The following is a 20,594-nucleotide window of genomic DNA, read 5'->3' on the forward strand; positions in this document are numbered from 1 at the left end:
TGTCTTTCACCTACAGAACTTCCTCCAGCAAACTGTCTTCTCCTCACGCATATTCTGCACTGGTAAACATGAGAGCTAGAAAACAGGCAAGTTTTCCCCACTGCAAGTTGGACAAACAAGAAATATCCTTTTCTGACTTCAAGAGATCAATTCAACAGTTTTTCTTTTAAAACAGTTCTGAAATCAACGTCAAAATCCCCAAACCAACCCTACTGTTGTTAGCAGAGCATGACAGCCCCACACCCCTCAGGCCAGGCAGCCTGGAGCAGGGCAGGTGGACAGAGAGCTGGAAACACAACAGCGAACTCCCACGTTGTACCAACAGCTCACACGTCCTCTGCAGCCCCAGGAGTGCAGTGTGAGCCTCAGGGCTGATGGCATGAAAACCTGAAACTGATGACTAAGGGATCCCAAAACACTCAGAAAAGGGGGTGGAAAAGCCAGCTTGACCTCCACGAGGAAGCAGTCCCTTCAACTCTTTGCTCTCTTTGGCTATCCCACAGATTAGAGACAGCAGACGTTCAGACGTATAGATATTTATTGGTTTCAGTGAATTATACAAATGGATTGACCTGCTATCGATGCCAATAGAACTTTATTGGAATATGGAATGTAAACAGATGTTTCAAATAGAAACATTGCAACCTTATAAAAAATTAACTATTTCGACAATGCCGCAGAAGGAAATTCTGTGTTTAGGTGCTGGTGGGAAAATACTATCTCCAGCTTGTAGGTTTGAGCATCACCAGAACCACTTGATGAAATCACACACAGAACAAGTAGAGGAGGCAACTGTGAATTGTGGGGCTATAAAGCCATCAAGGGATCTGATGAAAGAACCCACGAGACAAACCCCCCACCCCCCACAACAGGATCGGCACCCCAGAATTCAACAAGTGGCTGACTTTGTTAAAACACTACATGGGATCCCAAGTCCCGGATCAGTAGTTGCACAGCCCCCTCCCCGACAGACCACACCGCTGTTTGCTGATCCTTCCCCACCCCATGCTCTCCTCCCAGGCCCCTGTTCCACTCCTCTATCCTGCGGCGCTGGATTGAACCGCTCCAGAGCTGCGCTCCGGCACAAGTCTGCATCTGGCACGAATTCTCATGGGAGCCACGTCATGAGGTACGTGGTTGCACACCTATCACAAGAAGTCTTGCAGTTCTGACTTTCCTGAGCTCGGTGGGAAAGTCTGGATAGTCCCTCCCCTCTCCTGCCACAAAAGCAGCCCTCACATTCACAAGTTTCCAAAGCAGGTCTATTGAGTTTCTCCTCAGAGTGAGCCTTTGTCAAACACACTAGAGGGGGGAATCTCACCTCTCCCCAGCAACTCAAATCAGTGCCTTATTTTTAATGCTCCAGCCCAATCCTGAGGTGCTGCTGGGTTTGTGAGCTATGTTTTGTTGAACCTCCCCCCTCCCCCCCCCAACCGCCCTGGCATTTGCAATTAAAACTGGGATTCAAGGGCCAAATTCAAGCCCAGAGTGAGCAGTAGGACTTGGAGCTCAAAGCAGAATTGCACCTGCTGACCCCCAGCCTGAATTTGGTTCACCCAGATTCTACAAGTCAGAAAGGCATGTTAAGAAAGAGGCATGCTAAGGACTGATGGTGGAACGGCCAATTTGTCCCCACCAGCACAGTGGGGAAGGCTGGACAGAGAAGGAAGAGAAGGATCCATAGAGATGTGAACCAGAATCAGTCGTGTTGAGCCCTGGGGATATCACTACATGTTTAACTCTTGCAAGACCATTTGCCCAGGGCTTTGGTACCACAGGGTTAGAGTTACATTAACCACAACCACCAGAGAGGAACTGAGGTTTATGACCCCCCCCCCAAAGGTTAGATTTCTGCCGAGTATAAAGGGGAGGGGAAGGGGGGGGTCCTTGGTTCATTTCCCTTCACTGTGTGACCGAAGGTTTTGCTTTTATTTGTAAACATCTTGAATTACCCGTCGTTTTCCAGTCTTCATCGTGCTGTTGTCAGGCCACTGGAGAGCACAGCATTTTCCGAGCTGGGCTGGGACTGCTCCTTCACCACTGGATCTGCAGGAGACAGACCAGGGAGGAAGAGGAAACAGCATTTAATGAAGAGGAAGCTCCACCCCAGCAAACCCTTTCAGAGAAATCGCCTCTAAAACTCACAGACCTGCTAAGTCTTTTGCAGGATGAGGAGCCAAAACCTCCCCCAAGACTCCCTCTCCATCCCAGCTGGCCCCACTGTTCCAGACTCACAGAAATAGGGATGCTCCATTGCCTCCTTGGCCGTCAGCCTCTGTTGATGGTCATATCGCAGGAGCTTGTCCAGGAGGTCTAGGACTTCAGGGCTGACGAGGTGTCTGTTCTCACTGTGGATGAAGTTCTCCCAGCGCTTCCGAGAATGCCTGCAAAGGGACCTGTTGTCACTACCCAGCTCTGATCAGCACAGCAGAACCAAGAGGTCCCAGGGAAATCGCTCTCCTCTTCTGGGAAGAAACTGCTATGGCAGAGACAGCTTCCATCTCTTTCTTGCAGAAGCTACTGCTCAGCAAACATTTGCCAAAGGGATAAAAGCCCTCTTATTTAGGCACATGACTGCGTGGATGTCCAGAGTCTGAGAAAGGCACTGTACTGTACTGTTCTGTCTACAGGAACTAGACACTTACACAGACCCTTGGGCCCAGAAGGGCTCTGGCTTGCCAGCCAGCTTCATGCAGGCTGTCCTCACTATGCCGTCTGCCTCTGGTCCTTTTAGGAAATATCATCAGAGATTTTGAGCCCCTCAACCCACACTCAACTCCAGCGTTCACATTTCCTAGGATGTCAACAAGCTAGAAAAGGAAGAAGCAGGGGAAGGCTCGTGGGTCACAGAAGAGGCAAAAGGAAAGAGCCTGCCTTTCAGTGACCTGCTAGGAAGCCAGCAAGCAGCACTGTGATCCAGAAGATCAAAGCAGGCCTTGGGTAAGAGTCCTTCAGATGGAAATTTAGTTAATCTCTCTCTGTTACAAGGAAAGAAAAGGCTGCATTTCATTTCTCCACTTACTGGCCCAGGATATCATTGAAGTGCGGGTCCAGTTCTATGTGGTACTTCTTGAGATACCCATACAGCTCATCTGTGCCCAGGACCTTTGCGATGCGAACCAGCTGGAACAAAAGGTAGGTTGAGAAGAACAAATGAGTAAGCCATCACAGCTTGAAAAAGGAACAAATTCTGCTGAAGCAATTGCTATTAAACTTGTGTCTCCTTTCTGGTTTGAAGTGTACAAATAGGACTAGGTACTGTCTTGCAGAGACAGAGCTGCCCAAATTGTAACAGCTCTTCTTTGGGAAACCTCCCAGAAAGAGTGTCTTCCTTGAACACTGCTTTTGCAACATGCACAGAAAACTATGTCCTACATAAGGCAGTGCTGCACAAGCCCAGATGGCTCAAGTAGGCATGCAGCAACATCTTCCCAGTCTGGTGGTCCCATTCCCAGAATCTCCCCACTATACTCATGCAGATGAGCTGGTGACAGATGTCTCATTAGATAAACCAGGTACCAAAGTCCCTACCTGATCGTAATTGTCCTGTCCATGGAAGAAAGGCTCCTTTCGGAAGATCATGCTTGCCAGCATACAGCCTAAACTCCACATGTCTAAGCTGTAGTCATACATCTGAGGGGAAAAAGGAGAAGCCATCACAAGAGAAAGGCATGCTCACCGTGGCCTGGCTCCCCAACAACAGCAGACAACCTCAGGCTTTTCAGTTCACAGCAAGCCTCTTTCCAACCCAGGCAATGCCCTGACAGGCAAAACCAGACAACCCAACAGTGGCCGAAGTGCAAGCACAAGCAGTATCACTGGCTTGCAAGGAGGAGGCAGACTCTTACTTGGTAGTCCACAAGGAGCTCCGGTCCTTTGAAGTACCTAGAGGCCACACGGACATTGTATTCCTGAGCTGGATGGTAGAATTCTGCCAGACCCCAGTCTATGAGCCGCAGCTGAACATGTGATAAAGAGACACAGAGTCAGGAGCCTCAGTATGAGCAAGTTAGGCAAAGCTGTGTCTGCCAAAGCCTCTCAATCCCATGCTGCAAGCATGGAGGCCGGGGCGGTGGCAGGGAGGCACTCTGAGGACAGGAGATGCTCTCAGCAGTGCTCTTCCCTTCTCCTTGTCACCACGCGGTGCTGGCAGGGCAGACCCCAGCTTAGAGAGCTCCTCTGCCTCCCAAATCCAAACACCACCACCACTGCTGGGTGACTGGCTCTGTCCCAATGCCACAAGCCACAGCAGGCAGGACGCTGCATACTAGGGAACAGGCAAAGCCCAGCTGTTTTGTCCCACTGTTAAGAGGGGCCAGGCCAAAGGCAGTGTTGATTTTAACTGGGGGCTGGCAGCAGGAAAGGAGACGGGAGATGGCACACCACATCTTGCAAGGCAGACCGTCTCCTCCGTGGCCACAGAGATACAGGACCAGTTGCATTACTGAAGGACAACAGATCTAGTAAGAGATTCCCCCTCCTTATAAACCCTCAGCTGGTAACCACTGCTGATTCACACAGAGAGATCCTGTGAACCAGCAACTCATTTGCTGCTGGAAATCCCAAGTCCCTCCAGAGGTACACACAACGCCCAGACAGGCACCACAGCAGGGAGGGGAGCTCCCTGTGCTGCCCACTCCCATGGCAGTAAGCCTGGTGCAAACATTTCCTTTTATCTAACAAGCAGGTCCCAGAGGTAAGGGGGTGCAGGCTGCACTACAAAAGGAGCTCATATTTCCTAGGTAAAGTTATTCACATGTGCTTCATACAAGGCCACTATTCTCCCATCTACAGTCTCTGCACCACACCACCACACCTCCCCAGGCAGATTAACAGCCCAGATCTGTTCCCCTCAGCAAAGACACGCAGCATGGCTGACTGGGGAGGAGAGCAACCTTCAAGCCATGGCCTCCAACTGTAGTGCTCCCCAGTGCGACTCTGGCCACCTCCTGACGTGGATGCAAATGGAGGGGAGCAGATAAAAAAGGCTGAGGGGTAAGCACAGCTGGTCTGGCTACAGGTACAGAGGCAGCAGAGTGCTGAGCTCCACGGGAAAAGCCCTGCTTGTAAGCCCTGGTGCCATCATACCTTTTTCTGCTGGTGGTCTATCATGACGTTGTGGGGTTTGACATCCCTGTGCATGATCCCCATGCTGTGACAGTAATCCAGGGCCTGGTAGACATACATAGAGATTAGATATGGCCATACAGCCACAGCACAGCATTAACAATTTAAAAGACAGTTCTTGTCAAGGAGCAAAACTGACCAGTCCATGAGGAAGGAGGAACTGGCATTTTCAGTTCTTACGCTGCACATGGCAAGCTGGCAATGAGACAGTATTGATCTCCTGTCCTACAGCATTCCTGGACCCATATTGCCTGCATGGTCTCGGGAGAACACAATCCTGAGTGGTGTCCCACCTGGAAGCAGGCCCAGATCTCCAACCTGGGCAGCCCTGTGCTTCCTAGGGCACAAGAGAAGAACTCTTCTTCCCAGAAACGGACAATTCTTATGTGCATACAGTTTTGTAGCCTTTCAGTGAAGCTTTTCATTGGTGGCCCAAAAAACACTGAAGCTAGATAATCACATCTACCCTGCTCATTTAAGCCAGAACTCACAAAAAGGCAGGTGATGGCACACAAGGAAAACTGACACTGCTCTTAAAGTCTGAAGGCAGGAAAGCACAAAAGCTCTTCAGTTCCATGACCTTGCACCACACACTCCTCCCATGCAGCTGTTCCCTCAAGCAAGGAGTTTAGAATGCTTTGTTGACCACAAGGGGAAGGGAGACCCATCCATCAATGTCTATCAGGTGCACTGAAACCTCCAGTGCCACGGGAAGAGGGCACACCCTGCAGTCATTCAATATGCAAGACATACCGCCAGGGAGTAACGCTGTCATTGTGTCCCCGCCACAGCAGGAAGCGACAGCTTCAATCTCAGCAAGGCCACAAGGAATATCCTTGCAATGTGTCGTGGCCTCACAACCAACAGGGCAGTTACAGCCCTGGAACCTGCAGCACTGGAGATCCTCTACGGGTTGGACAAAGTACTTTCCTCTCAGTGCTTGTACTGGCTCTGTCTGGGAGGGAGCAGGCTGTCCTCACTGCAGCCTGCCCAGTGCTAGAGACACAGAGACAAGAGAAAGCCCAGCCCCACCTGGCCACCAGCAGACACAAACGCTTCACAGGCAAAGAACAATCCCCAGGGAATCAGACACGTCAGAGGTGGCTCGCGATCCCCAGTTTGGCTCTAATGCCTGATAGCAATAAGCCAGGCAATCAGCTCACTTCCAAAACCTTCTCTGGATATAAAATATGGATTCTGTGATTCTGCACTGGATACAAGAGAGGTAAGTGCTTAATAGTAGTGTCCCAGTAACTTGGCTACTGCCTTTCTCATTTCTGGCTTCTGCATCAGCTGTCATATGCAATGCCACTCACCTTCAGCAGCTCATACATATAAAACCGAATATCGAAGTCTGTCAGGATCTGGTACAGTTGCTGAAATAGATTTTGAGAGAGAGAGAAAAAAAAAAAAGAGAAATAAAATTAAATACTCCAGATTTGTATTAGCATCATTTCCTACACCCCACCTGCTTCCAATCAGCAACCCTTTCCATGTCCCAGTCAACACTGCCATTCCCAAGGGCCATCCTGGGCTCAGATCTGCCAGGGTTACGTGGTAGGAAATCCAGAAAGGAGGCAAGAGCTCCCATGAAAAGCCACTGAGATCATTCAGACTTGTCACAATTTCTTTCCAGCAAGAGACTGCCAAGCTGTCTGAGGAGGAGACAATGAGACAGAAACAACAAAGATCCAGGGTGCACTTCAACCTCCACTGGGCCACTAACAAAGTCACTAACAGCTACATCTTCCTGCTGCTCCCACACCAGGTCACAACCGATCCCTGGATTTGCCTTTTGCTCTGTATCCAACCTTGGCAGCTGTGTCAATCTAGCCCTGTCAGGCTGTGCTCTTGTCTGGTGAAAGCAAGGAGACACCGGGGCACTGAGAGGGGAGCTGGGCCAGCAGTAGGATCAGGCCCCTCTGTCCTTTCTAACAAACAAGGATCATCTCACAGTTCAGTGAAATCACCACCTGAATCAGCATCAGAGCTCACTGCTGATCAAGGGCACCACCTGGCAGCTCCGGGAGAAATCCCACAGCAAGGGATTGAAATTCACATTCCAAGACAGCTGTTCTGGCCCTGGATCCTCTCCAGGCACAAGGCGAGATCCTCATGATCCTGTCATGCTTAGGGTCAAATGCAAACAAACCCAGCATCCTCAGTACAGCTCTTGGCAGCATACAAGTGTCACTTACACACACTGAGCTTAAATGGCCTCCAGGGTGCAAGCTGTGTTTTATTCTCATGAGCTGGGATGATCCCAGCACCTGTGAGCAACCCAATGAAGCAGACAAGCAAGGAGCAGAACCAACATCACCACAAACTACAGCAGGGCACCATGCCCTGTGAGGCATGACCCAGGGCCAAGCTCTGCCAGTAGGGTTCCGCTTCACCTGGCAGCATCAGTGCACCTGGGGAAGGCTGCTGCAGGTAGCATCCCTCTTTACAAGTTACAGCTTATGGTGGATGAAGGACAGATGTCTCATTTCAGGTTTGAAACCAATTAGGAAAAGACCTCTCATTTCACTGATGCTTACTGACTTGTTGCATGGCTCTGCAGCACAGCTGTGTTTTAAGGCAAATGAATGTGGGTAGCTGGAGCACTCCCAGATGACAAGTAACACAACAGGTCTGCAGAGAAGCTGCATGCAACTAGCTGCCTTTCTCACACAGCACAATATACATTTATTCTAGCTCCAAATATTACTCCCATGATTGCAGAACAAGCAGGTTTAGGATGGACCCCGCCAGGTAATTTCAGACAACACAGTCAGGTCTACAGAAGTATCATGTAAGCATCCTGCATATACCAGCACGTCAAAATAGCCAAACCTGCTGGGATACAGCTTGCACTGATGGCTTGGAATTGTCTGTAGCCATGGCTCAGACTGGCAGTGATTGCTGAGTACGGCTCTCACCAGTACTGCTGACTTTAGAAGTCAGCACAGAGACAGGTAGATCAGAAGCAGCCCAAAATGAGAAGAGGTCTCTCCCACCAGGATCAGCTTGTGGGGCTCCCAGCTCCAGGGAGACCGGGATGCTGGGGCAGAAGGGACAACAGAAGGATGATGACTCCGTGTGCTCTCCATCTGCTTCATGTACAGACACCTAATACAAGTGTTCTCATCTACTCTGTGCTTCCTGCTTGGCACTTTAGAGCAAAGGAAGACAGCCTTGGAATCGCCGTGCAGCTGCAGCTTTGCAGTCTGTCAGCCAGCTGCAGCCTGAAGAGCCCATCCAAATAGAGCAGCTCACACAAGTATGGCTAGAACAATCCACATGCACCACATGAAGCTGGTGAAGTTTGGGTTACAAATAAGCCCTGAACATAAGCAGCCATCCTGCATGCCCTGGGGGACACGCCTGCATTCCCAAGACAAGTTATTCCTGCTCTACACCGATCATGTAGGACAAAAGCATCAATACTTCCAGTCTTGGACTTGCACAGCTACAAACGCAGACATCCTTAAACAGTCAGGATCTTTCTTAGAAGCCTAGAAATGATCTGCAGCAAAATCATCCACTTGTTTGTAATGCAACAGTCAGAGCTGAGTACTGATACTTCTGCCATGGCCAGACCAATGTTGCCTTGGCAGCTGCAGAAGAACTTTCAGCACAGCTCTCAGCACATGCTCTAAGCCTGGCATTTCTCAGTCAGTCCCTGATGGCCACAATCTCAAGTCATTATTTAGTGCTCTATCTCACGAACATATTTCAGTTATTGAACGGTATCTCTGACAACAAAGTTTTCCTCTAAGGACACTACAGAATGGTGTAATGCTATTTAGATTGGGATACAAAAAGCGACCTCCAGCAAGATGTGCTGCTGCCTTTATGATCTGTTTAATCTCAAGTCATATATTAAAAAAGTTTAAGAACAAACAACATATCAAGTTAAAAACTTCCTCAATCCACCTTATTAAGAGTCCCTGGGTCACCAGGAGAAGGAAAGGGGCACTTTCCCAGCATACACGGTGCTGCAGCAGACCAGCTGATGCCAACAAAGCCCAGACAGACCAAGCCTGCTTTAATTAGCCCTGAAGGTCAGCACAAAGAACTCCTCTCCTGGCTGCTAACTTGGAGGTAACGCTCATCTCCCTGCCCATTGCTGTCAAGTCCTGCTAGTGACTGCTATTCTAGCCTATCTATAAGTCTCTTCATGAGATTAAGGAGCACTAAGAACACCGCCGGAATGGCTGCGGCTCTCACTGCGCACGGTGAGATTCGCCTTGTCTGACAAACTCCAGGGAAATGAAAACAGCACGTGCTGCCTCACAGCATGCAGGCCTGCAGTGCAGACAGCCTCTAGGCAAAGTCACAAGGTCTGTCCTTCCCACCAGCACCAACCCAGAGTCCCTTTCCAGGTATTCGCTGCATCTGGTGAAGCTGCACTCTTCAATATGCAAGTCTTCATAACGCTCCAGCACAGACAAGAGCAAAAAAGCACTGTCCTATAATATGAAACAGAGGAGATCTCTTAGCACTGGAGGAAGAGCTGATGCCTAGCTTTCTAATGGTAACTGCTCAATTAATTTTCCACCACTGACAATAATTTAAAAATTCACAAGATTCAAAGATATCATTAAAATAGGTGTGCTTGCTAATGATATATTCCTTTTGTGTATCACACCTTGACTCTGCCAGCCAGAAGCATTTCAGCAGCCATGCAGTTGTAGCTGCACTCAGACAGAAGGACTCCCAGCTTTGGAAAGGAATGATTTCACTTGGAGCTTCCTAGAAACCAGGATGTGCTGCAGCCTTGGGCAAGAAGAGAGCTGCCAGGACTGCTCAGCCCCTTGCTACCAGCTTCACTGCAGCAGGAGACCTGCTCCAGCCTCAGCCACCTCGTGGTCCTCAGGCCTGAAAGATTCTAGCACAAATTGCTGTAATCTGCTCCACCAAGGGCACTGCTGAAAACAGAGCATGACAGTATGGGCACTCGTCTAGGCTGAATATATAGCACAGCAGTGATTAGTGAATTGAGAGGGGAGTTATAAGTTCTAACCTGTTGAACTTACCCCTCAAAGCCAGCAGGAGATTCAGCACACAAGCCCTCTACTGTTTCTCATATGCAGCCTATTTAGGAACTTCATGAGTTTCTCATGAAGGAAAGAAGGTGAAGCTGACACAGGGAACAGACCCAAACTCCCCTCACAGCTCTTGAGGAATATATGACAACCCAAGAACTGAGCAACTTCAACAGAAATGGGAGGCCTCCCCCCTCCACACCCAGGCAGACTCACCTTAAAATCCGTGTTATTGATGTACTCAAACACCAGAGCAGGGGTCTTTGACTGCAAGATTGAGAGAGAGAGAGTGTCATGGTTTAAAACACAGCCTTGCCCCAACACCCCCAGTCAGATAATGCACCAGACAAGACAAAAGGTGTCAGTGGGGGCTAAAGTCTCACAGCCAGCAGCAGGAAGATGGTCAGCCAGGACCGCCAACAAACACTACAGCAGCATCATTTCCTCTCCATGGCTGCTAGCAAGCTGGGAATCACAGCCTTCCGCCAGCTGCTGCTCAAAGAAAACTTCCTGCAAGTGGGGTCATTGTGGCAGTGCAGACAGAGGATGTGACCTCTGGTCACTAGACAGGACAGCAAGCAGGATGAGAAATGCTTAATTTCTAATTGCCCAGCAAAACATTTATGTTCCAGGTGCCAGACAGAAGCTGGAAGGCTGTGGTTTCTGCTTTCTTATAGCAAATTTGGAGGGTACAAAATTTCCCTCTGGTCAGCCAAGGGAAACTCCCAGGTATGTAGAACAGCCTGGGGACCATGGAGAGATACAAGAACCTTGCACACAACCAAAAGGAAGGCAAGCCCACCACCCACACCGCACCACAAGCACCTACCACTGGATCCTTGACAGTGTCAATGAGATTAATGATGTTGGTGCCACCACGCAGATTCTCCAGAATCTTAACCTCACGTTTTATCTTCTTTTTCTTCACTGGCTTAAATAGACAAAAGCAATTAGAAGTGAGAGTCCTTTCAGACATTAACACTGACTTGTTCTGCCAATGTTCTGACTGTACCCCATAACTTCCCCTCCTCCTGTTCTCCCTATGGAACATTTTTAACTTCAAAAGAAAGACAGACACCTTGAACGAGTGAGGATTTCCCTTTTTTAAGTAAAAGTTTCCCACCCATCAGGGGAAGTCAAACCACTCAAGACAAACATCGCTGTGACTCCAGTAACTGTGGCTCAGAGCACGGTGGACTGCACACGGCAGTTGTGTGTCATGCATTCAGAGACAGAGGACAAACAAGGGCAGACTTCATACCTCAGCTTTAACACAAAACACTTATGTTTTTAATTCTTACTGCCAAGTGCATTTCTCTGAGTACTTTAATGCACTGAAGCAACAACACGAGGCTTCCCAACACCACGCTCTTCAGTAAGCTCAGACGCTGCTGGGCCTCACTCTGTGAAAGTGTTTCACAGCCACCCCAAGAGCAGGGACTCAGCTGCAAGGCATGCCATCGCATCTGTGTACTGTGATTATTCTCAAAGCATACAGACATTTTAAACAGTTTTTGACTCCTACTCAAGCCCAAGCAGCCCCAGGAATTCCCTTTGCAAAGTAAGCGTTTCTCTGGACATCACGGTGCACAGAGTGACAAAGAACAGCTGCTCCCAAGGCTGGGAGAGCTTTCACACTCTGCTGATCCAGTGGTTCGTTTCAACGCAAAGGAACGACCATTTCTGTAACTCATCCACTCCCAAAAACTCGAGCTCTGTGCCTGCTTGAAAGGAAAGGCAGCTTGCAGCAGCTCCGAAGTGAGACTTTATTTAAGCCCTGGCCGGAGACCAGGACGGGCATCGCTGGCTGCACACTGCTGCTGGCTCCAGCAGTCCTCGTTCCCTGCAAAGCTCCTCCTGCACTCTGCTGCCCTAACAGAAATCTACAGAGACATCTTAGAAGGATGACTAAACTTCTTGCACTGGGAAACTCTCTATTAGTCACTCAGCTTTCTGAAGCGTTCACCATCCAGCATGGTGGCCACTCAGCAAAGAGGGCGGTAAGGAGAGGTCAGAGGCACCTTACCCAAGTGACAAGATGTCAGCACCTTCACGGTGACCTTCTGTCCAAGGCACGAGGAGCCCTGAAAACTCAGCAACCTCCCCCCTGCTGCAGCCTCCCACACTCCGGTGATGGCTGCAGAGTGACGTGGCAGCTCACGCCCACTTTAGACAACCCTTGGTTTCAGACCACTCAAAGGAACGTACATGGGAGAAGGAACCAAAGCTTTTTATACAGTCTGAAAATATGGCATTTATGTAAGTGGCAAAATATGCTGTCTGTCGAGGCTCTCCAGGTAGCTGCAGCCTTCAGATTCAAATCCTCCTCTCCTCCTCCAAGTTGAAAGGCAGGAGCTGGGCCTTCCAGCCAAAAGATGAGAATCTCAGTCCAAAGCAAAGTGCCAAAAATAACACCTATGCTATGTACAGGGAGCGTCAGCATCTCATAAAGCCACTGTGGAAAATGGCAGCAAGGCCGCGCAGCTGCCAGTGCTGGAGCAATGCACAGCAGGTTCTGCTGGGGAGGGGGCAAGGAAACAACGCAGGGCAATCCTGAGACACAGCCAGCCTAAGGCCAGACAGACATGGAAAGGCAGCCTGAGCAGGGCTGGAAGGCAGCAGGAATGAGGGCTTTGCCTCTGAACCTGAGCTGGAGATGCTTCATTACAGACTAATTTCATCGACGTCAGTGTGGCGACAGACACCACCCTTACATCGCCCACATCCACTGATCTTACCAGAAGGCCAAGGTGGAATTAGAGGACATAATTCAGTTATTTGCTCGTCCAGCAAAGACAGATGCGCACACAAGCTGTTTTCCAAGGACCTTCAAAGAGGGAGCAGCCTGGCTGCCAGCACACTCCTGCACGCATCCCTCAGAGTCGCTCTGCTGTGCCATCAGCCAAGGGAACCCACTGCCTGCTTTGAAAGACCTCCACTGCACTGCAGTTATTTCAAGGGCCTTCTGCATCAGTTACACAGGGACAGCATCCCTCAGAGATTTCCATTCCTCCTTCCATAGCAACCACCACCCCCCTCGGGAAAGAAGATGTCTTCTCCCCAGCCTACCCCTTCTGTGTGCTTCCACCTTTTTCAGGGCTGGAGGACTGCAGCAGCAGCACAGGGATGGTCTGGGCTCCTGCACATGGCTGAACTGCTTTACCCAGCTGTGAGCTCCACTGCCTGCAGGGCCGTCAGCTTTCAACCACTACAGAAATAGGGATGTGGGAGGGACAGATGCCATGGGGTAAAGAAGTGTTGCCTCAGAGAAACAGTTACTGCCTCGAAGCTTCCCTTGGAGACAATGCAAGGGAGCAGAGGATTCCCCATTTTGTATTTGCAGGAGAAAGCAATGGTGATTGCTGCCTCCCCAGCACAGCTTTCTCCCCACAAACCTACCCAGCAACATGCCATCCTCTACCCACATCACTGCAGCCATAACCACAAACACCATCTGCCACCCAGGCACTCTACTAGAGCTCCATTTTCCCACAATAACCAATTCCAAGCCTGGGCTCTTGCACTATCTGACCTGGCAACACAAAGACCTTGGTGCAAACCACTCCAGCACACTGCTGCTGCCGTCCCATCCCCATCCTGCAGCGCTGCCAAAAACCCAGGCCCTCAGCAACATATCCTCCAAGCACCAGGATTAAGCCTGGGTTGCTACAACTGTTTCTCGGAGTCACTCGATCCGTCTCTCCAAGGGTGTTGACTCCAAACACACACAGATTAAATGTGAAGCTCTTATGGCCTCCAACCATCTGCTTCTCCCAGCAGGAAAAGCTCCTAAAACAGCAGCCCTTGCAGTCAGAGTATTTGAACGGCACTGATTTAAGGCTGTTTTACGATATGAACAGCAGTGTTTCATGCAGCTTATGCCCTGCATGGTTCAATCACATCCTGGGAGAGGTATATCCCACGCAGCCACCCAGGTACTATTTCCTGAGTTTGAGCAGCCTGTATTTGGGAGACAGCACTATAGAAAGGTGCAGACTCCAACTCCATCTGCTCTCCCATGGCAGAGGCATGTCAAAGCTTCCCTAAGAGCTGGGATTCTCTAGTGACCAATATGAGTCAAACCTTGAGAGACAGGCTCTAAGCAAACCTCTGTGCTCTGTGCTAGCACCTATGCCCATGAAATTCATAGGAACCCAACAGTTGCATTCAGTTGGGATTGGCCAGCCAGGAGGAGGGGGAGAAGGCTGACAGACAGCAGGATTGCATAAGGCTCGTTTCCATAGGAAACCAGGCTAAAAGACATGTCTCACTTTAACCATGTCTACACTGGGTGGGGTTTAACTGCTTCAACTGCAGCAGCACTCTCAGAACAACCTGACTGCCTATCACAATTTCCCAGTTTCCCAGGAAATTGCTTTCTTTCTCAGCCACGCTGGAAGTCAGATGGCTGCAGACAGTGGGGAGACCAGAGGGACATGGTGACCTGCAGCCAGCAGGATGGTCCTGCTGGACCCCACACCTGCCCTGCCCCCAGCCAGGCACCTTTTGCAGCAGGATTCCCACTCTCCCAACCATGTGGTTGCTTCAACCCACTGAAGGTTAGCTAGGCAGTGATGGGGGTGGGCTCAGGGTGCAGGAGGGAAATGGCACGGGGTAAGCTGTGCTCTGCAGACAGGTACGTGCAGAAGAAAAACCCACTCTGTAACAGAGATCAGATCCTGGGTCACATTCTGGGAGTATAAGCAAGGAAGGAGTTTAGCTGCAGCAAACATCAGCTGGGAGAACTAGTGTTGCTTGCTAAAATAAACCTTTAGATTCAATATTGCAACCATCACTTCCTGTGTTGAACAAATAGATGTGTGCCTGGCTAATCAACTGTTGGTTTGTTTCTGCAGCAAGTGGAGCACACATCTATCATTCTTCAGCTGCAGCCATCTCCACCAAGCTGGGGACCTGGCACTTGAATTCAAGCAAAATGAGGACGTTTTTTAAACCAAGTTAGCAAGAAAAGCAGTAATCAGGAAGACATGTGAGATCCAAGTTAAATTCAAAGCATTCATTTCCCCTTAGTGAAAAGCAGACAGTGCATGTGCCCTGCAAGCTGAGAAGCATCCATGCTGCTCTGCAGGAGTCACAGAAGGTGCTCTGAAAAGAAGTAGCCTTAGCACAGCAGGGAAGGAGGATTAGCAGACAAAAGATACGGATCCATGAAAAACAAGAGTCATTTATCCCACCACTCAATAACAAAAAAAGATCTACACATTGCCCACCAAACCTGAATAGCCCAGAATCACCACAGCACTGCAGTGAAGCAGCAGGCAGGTCTCTGCACACAGAGCCCAGGACCAGCAGTATCCTTAGACAGGCTTTAAACGTTTGAATAGAGGCTCCAGAAGCTCATTTGTTCCTAGCAAGTATTGAAAGGATCATAATAATCAGCCTATAAAGCCCCATGCCAATTGCTCAATAGGAAAATTGCCTTTGGAGCAGGACTGCTTATTTTGTCAGACATTAGCTGGGAAACCAAATAATCATTTTCAAAAGAGTGATGAAAATGAAGGAGCCCACTTGTGTTAATATTCTGTGAGTTGCTTGCTCGCATTTTACAACTTCAGTACCAGAATTTAAACTTTCCTCTCCCAAGCTGCTCGTCAATTTTACAAGAGGCAAAAACAAACAATAAATAAACCCACCCAGAAACTACTATAGCACTTTTGCTTTTCGATTCAAGTTTAGGTAGAATACATCAGCAAGGATTTTGAGGATGCCTTTCCTCCCACAAAGTGCATCCCTGGAACAGCCCTCGAGGGCTCACCCTCCTCCTCACAGGAGCTGCTGTTTTGCTGCTCACCAGTTCCTTGTGTCCAAACACAGCTGTGGGAGTTACCAGTACTGCTCCAGGGGGTCCCAGCTCCAGACAGGGTTCATGGGCTCATGCTACTGACTGTGCCAAGCTCGGTGTGGGCAGTGGACATTGGGAACAGCAGAGCTGAGTGCAGCTCTCTTCCAAAAGGGCTCATTTCAGTCCTGCCAGAGGAGGAAGTGGGCCGGGAAGAGTTGATTCAGTGAGTACAAATGCAGAAGAAGTGAGAGGCACAGAGAGCTCCCAGGAGCAGGAATGGAAGGGCAGTGATGCACGCAAAAGCTCCAGCCCTGAGGGTCAATCATTGCCCTATGCAATCCTTTCTGCACGCAGCACAGCAGGCCTTTCAGCCTCCACTCAGAGCACACCAATATACAAGGGCTCTGAAGCTTCCAGAGATAACAGAAAAGTCAGCAGAGCCAAAGGGCTATCTCCTCCAAATGGCTCTCCAGCTGCCAGAGCAGCAATTTGAGCTCAGCACCAAAAGGATGCTGCTGCAGCCCCAGGTGCGAGTGGTGGCTCTGGAGGCTCACAGAGCACAGAACAGGGAAGAAAAACAAACAAACCAGAATGCACTTGTGAAACTGCAGACATGGTTGAAAGTTCCAGTTTGTGGACACAGCACAGGGGGACAAAAGCCACCAAAGGGAAAGGGGCTTTTCCAACACCGCCTCCAATCCCTCTCCTTGTAACTATGCCCTTCCCCTCACCTGTTTTACCTTTTCTGATAGCAGCCAACCATGGAGACAAACTAGCCTTTCCTTGATGGGCTTAATGGGTCTCAGGCAAATGAGCTGTACGTAGACACATACATGTGTGCAGCAAGTGGGACAACCCCACCCCTGTACAGAGCTGGCAGTATGGATGCCATGATCCCCACCCTGGGCACACTCTCAGTGCAGGGGAATGGCTGTGAAGGGCTGGAGCTCCCAGCAGCCACAGCTGCAGGTTACTTAACAACAGCATTCCTACCACAGTCACCCACAGTACAGAGCTCACAGAAAACAAAGATGTCTTAAGCTTCCTTCATACATGCAGAGGAATGCCAGGTGCCAACAACCCAGAAGCCAAATAAGAGCATCAAACCAATACGAGCAAGACACAAAAGCACACACACCCTCTTCCTGGCTCGGCGCTCCCCTAAGCACCCAGAAGCGTGCCCACAGCTGCACCATGGTCAGCCAGATCAAAAAGCCCACAGGAGCCCACCGCACCAGCTGCAGAGCACAGGGGCACAGCTGCAGGCTGCCTCCATGCCCTATGGGCTGTGAGGGGCACACAGCTGTGTATGGCACTGAGCGCTCTGCACCGTGCCAAGATGACTATTTTTGCAGAATCTTTACTCTCTGAACGGGCCGAAAAGCTGAGCAGTTGCCCTCTGCCTTGCTTTTGGAGGATGCTGTCAGGGCATCTGTGGGGTACATCAGGGCTCCTGTCCGCCGCTTAGCGAGCACTGTCACACACAGCACAACCTGACATCCAGCAGCAGCAGGAGAAGGAATCTGTTGGCTCTGTTTGCTTTTTTCTTAAAGAGCTACACTTATTTCCTGGAAATAAGTGGCACTAAGAACATCCCATTCTCAGAGCGAGGCACTTGACCCAAGAAACGGTAACATTACAGTCATCTGTACGATCTTAATGGTGCTCCTTTGCTGATGTATGCTGTTACCACAACTGGAGGCACGATCACAACCCATTTTCCTACAGGTTCCGCCTGGACCTGCACTTCGGGTAGCAGCACAGGAAGGCAATGCCAGGGAAACGGGGCACCGTGCTTGATGCAAGATCAAGAGGCCTGGGGCACTGTGATACCTATCAAAGCCATCAGCTCCCCAGGCTTGTCCAAGGCTGAAGACGTCACAGGGCACTTGAATAAACAAAGCAATTAGCCTCCAGAAGAAGAGCAGTTCATCTTGTTCGCGCAGCACCAGGCTGGGACCCATGCTTTAGTCTCAGCTTTGTTGAGGCTAAGGGACTTGCCCAAAGTCACACAGGAAATCTGTGGCTCACTTCTGCATCTGAGAAAGGGTGGTAAAATTTCCTGACCTCTCGGGAGGAAGGTACAAGATGTTCAGGTACAACAACTGAAGAAGGGGAGCAAAAAGGCCTCGTGTTAGCTGGTGCTCATTAAGAACCAGTCGCTTCACAAAGCAAGGCTGGGAAGATAGCAGTCACTTCAGATGAGGCACAGATGCTAAGAGCACCCTTAACACATAACAGAAATTGTTCTCTCCGTGAGCCTTAAATAGCAAAGAGCAACTATGCTGAACAGCCATGTCCACCAGCAACACTTTCTCCTCTTGTCTCACCCCTCCTGGAGCCCAGAACCGTGTAACTTGGTTGCATTTCCCACCTCAGAGAACCCAGCCGGAATTACAAGCAGCAGACACGCCCAGCCTATTTGCTAAGACCGAAGATACATGTAATTACATTTGCAATTAAGTTTGAGTCTCACTACAGGAAACCAGAGGCACTTTCTACAGATCACAGTGATGTTATTGCCACACTTTGCAAGTTTTCATAACGTATACAACACAGTGCTCTGAAACTCACTTCTCACTGACCCACTTTCCACTAAGAAAGTTCATCTATTTATCTGGACTTTCTGCTTTCCCTTGCTCACTCGCAGGAATGCTGCCTGCATGCTAATAGAAGTGGGGGGAGCCAGGGAACTAGTGGCAACACCATCAACTCCAGATCAGGGCCAAGCTCGTCCCCTGCTTACGGAGCAGGAGCATCATGGCAACGCATTCAGGCCGCAGGGAGAAGGAGCACCCAGCCACCCTCAGATGACTCTCGCTGGCTGACTCACAGCTCTGTGCTGATGGGCTCCCTGGGGATGACAGAGTTTGGCAGCATTGCTCCAGGGGGGGCTCTTTAGGCTGTTAAGAAGGAACGAGGAATATTTCTGATGACTTTCCCTGCAGCCTCTCTGCCTCATGGTCCCTCTTTTCATTGCAGAGCAAGGCCTGGACACTCAACGAACCACAGTAATCCCAAAGAGACAACCAGGGGCTCCAGAGCAGCATGCAGAAGTGCAGTTTCCCCAGTATAACTATGAGCCATCTTGCCATCAAGTCCAGCTCAGCACTGGTTACTCTCTCTCTCAGAACAGAAACCTCATGAAAACCAAAAATCACATAAAGCCCCAAAGCAGAGGAGGCCCCTGCAGCACACCAGAAAGTTCAGCAAGAACACGAGCCTTGCCATTAGGCTCAGCTGCGGGGCTGTTCCTGTGGGCTCAACTGGAAACTACCTCAGCTGCTAGCAAGGCAGGACTGCCATTCAGTCCTTCCAGAAGCAGCCAGGATGGGAGATCACTCCTTGCCTAGGAGCTGCATACAGCAGGGCAAGCTCCCTTGGAAGCTGAGAAAGATCCCAAGGAAGCAGGAACTGCAAGCGAGTGTGGAAGCAGGGAAGCCATCACAAAGCCGACCAGCGAGCCATGCTATCAGAGTACAGCCAGCAAACACCTCAGGGCTTCAGCCCTGCAGATCCTTGTCCCAGGAATCTGCCAGCCTCACTGGCTGCAGAGGCAGGTTAAGATCAGACCCCCCTGCAATCTGCAGATCAGCACGTGCCTGAATCCTTCATACATCCTGACCAGAAACTGGTTCCACGTGCTCTTGGCAAAAAAGTGACACGTGTTGCTGGTCCAACAAATGACAGTCACAAGTGTCAGCCAAGCCAAAACCAAAAGCACCTCAACTGGAACCTTTAGGGTTTTTTTTTGTTGTTTCTTTTTTAAACACCTCCCATCCCAGATCATTGATACAGGCTGCTGCTAGGATGGCTACCACAGTTCTCTGTGACTCCACTATTCCACAGTAAGGTTTGGCTTACAGCAGATAACTCCACACCATCCTAACCCAAAACCTGATACAGCTGCAGAAAGGTTCCCACAGCCCAACCCACGGGGAGGAACACACCAAAACACATCCCACTGATCCTACTGAGCAACAAATGGTCTGTGTTCATCCCCTCAGATTTTCATGGTATTTCTGGCCTCTCCAAGGTGACATTCCCCCCCATGTAACAGATCCTCTGCAGCACCGAATACAAACTTTTATGTGCTTCATGAGCACCTCAGGGTCAGTCTGTGAGGAGCATGCGGCCGGGCTGTGAGGCGGCTGCGTGCCAGCTGTCTGCAGGCTGACAGAAGGATTCCCCTGCAGGCTCCGCATTCCTGTTGGCATGGCCTTCTTGGGCTGTTTGCAACAGGCACGGCCAGCCACCAGTTGCCCAACGCAGGCAGCACACAGCTCTGTAACAACACCAGAACTCTGCGTGCTCCTCCTCCAGGGGAGCCCTCAGCCGGGAGCAAACAGAGCGGGTGGGAGCTCCAAAACCCAAACCACCGTCCAGCACCCGAACATCCATCACGGGAAGGTGAGACAGAGCCAAAAGGCCTCGGTGCTCCGGCCCTGCCCGGACACTCACCTTGAGGATCTTGACGACGACCCTCTCGTTGTTGGTGATGTTGATTGCCTCGAAGACCTCGCTGTACTTGCCGCGCCCCAGCTTGCGCACCAGCTGGTAGTCGTCCTGATTGCTGCGGGCACGGAGAACACAGAGAGGAGGGCGGCTGAGGGCCTCCAGCCCTGCCCGGGGCC

At 50.2% G+C, this 20,594-nt stretch overlaps 1 protein-coding gene across 1 annotated transcript; it reads right to left on the reverse strand.

The window, feature by feature from the left end:
• Positions 1-520: 520 nt before the first annotated feature.
• Positions 521-20,592, reverse strand: CSNK2A2 (casein kinase 2 alpha 2; the record flags this gene model as incomplete). Its single annotated transcript, XM_003209732.3, has 10 exons — positions 521-2,046; positions 2,236-2,384; positions 3,023-3,123; positions 3,532-3,633; positions 3,849-3,959; positions 5,089-5,172; positions 6,444-6,503; positions 10,374-10,424; positions 10,987-11,088; positions 20,422-20,592. Coding segments are annotated over 10 exons (1,008 nt in total), but the record flags the coding sequence as incomplete, so codon positions are not given.
• Between the last annotated feature and the right edge of the window lie 2 nt (positions 20,593-20,594).

This window comes from Meleagris gallopavo, chromosome 13 (assembly GCF_000146605.3).
Source record: "Meleagris gallopavo isolate NT-WF06-2002-E0010 breed Aviagen turkey brand Nicholas breeding stock chromosome 13, Turkey_5.1, whole genome shotgun sequence".
Lineage (NCBI taxonomy): Eukaryota > Metazoa > Chordata > Aves > Galliformes > Phasianidae > Meleagris > Meleagris gallopavo.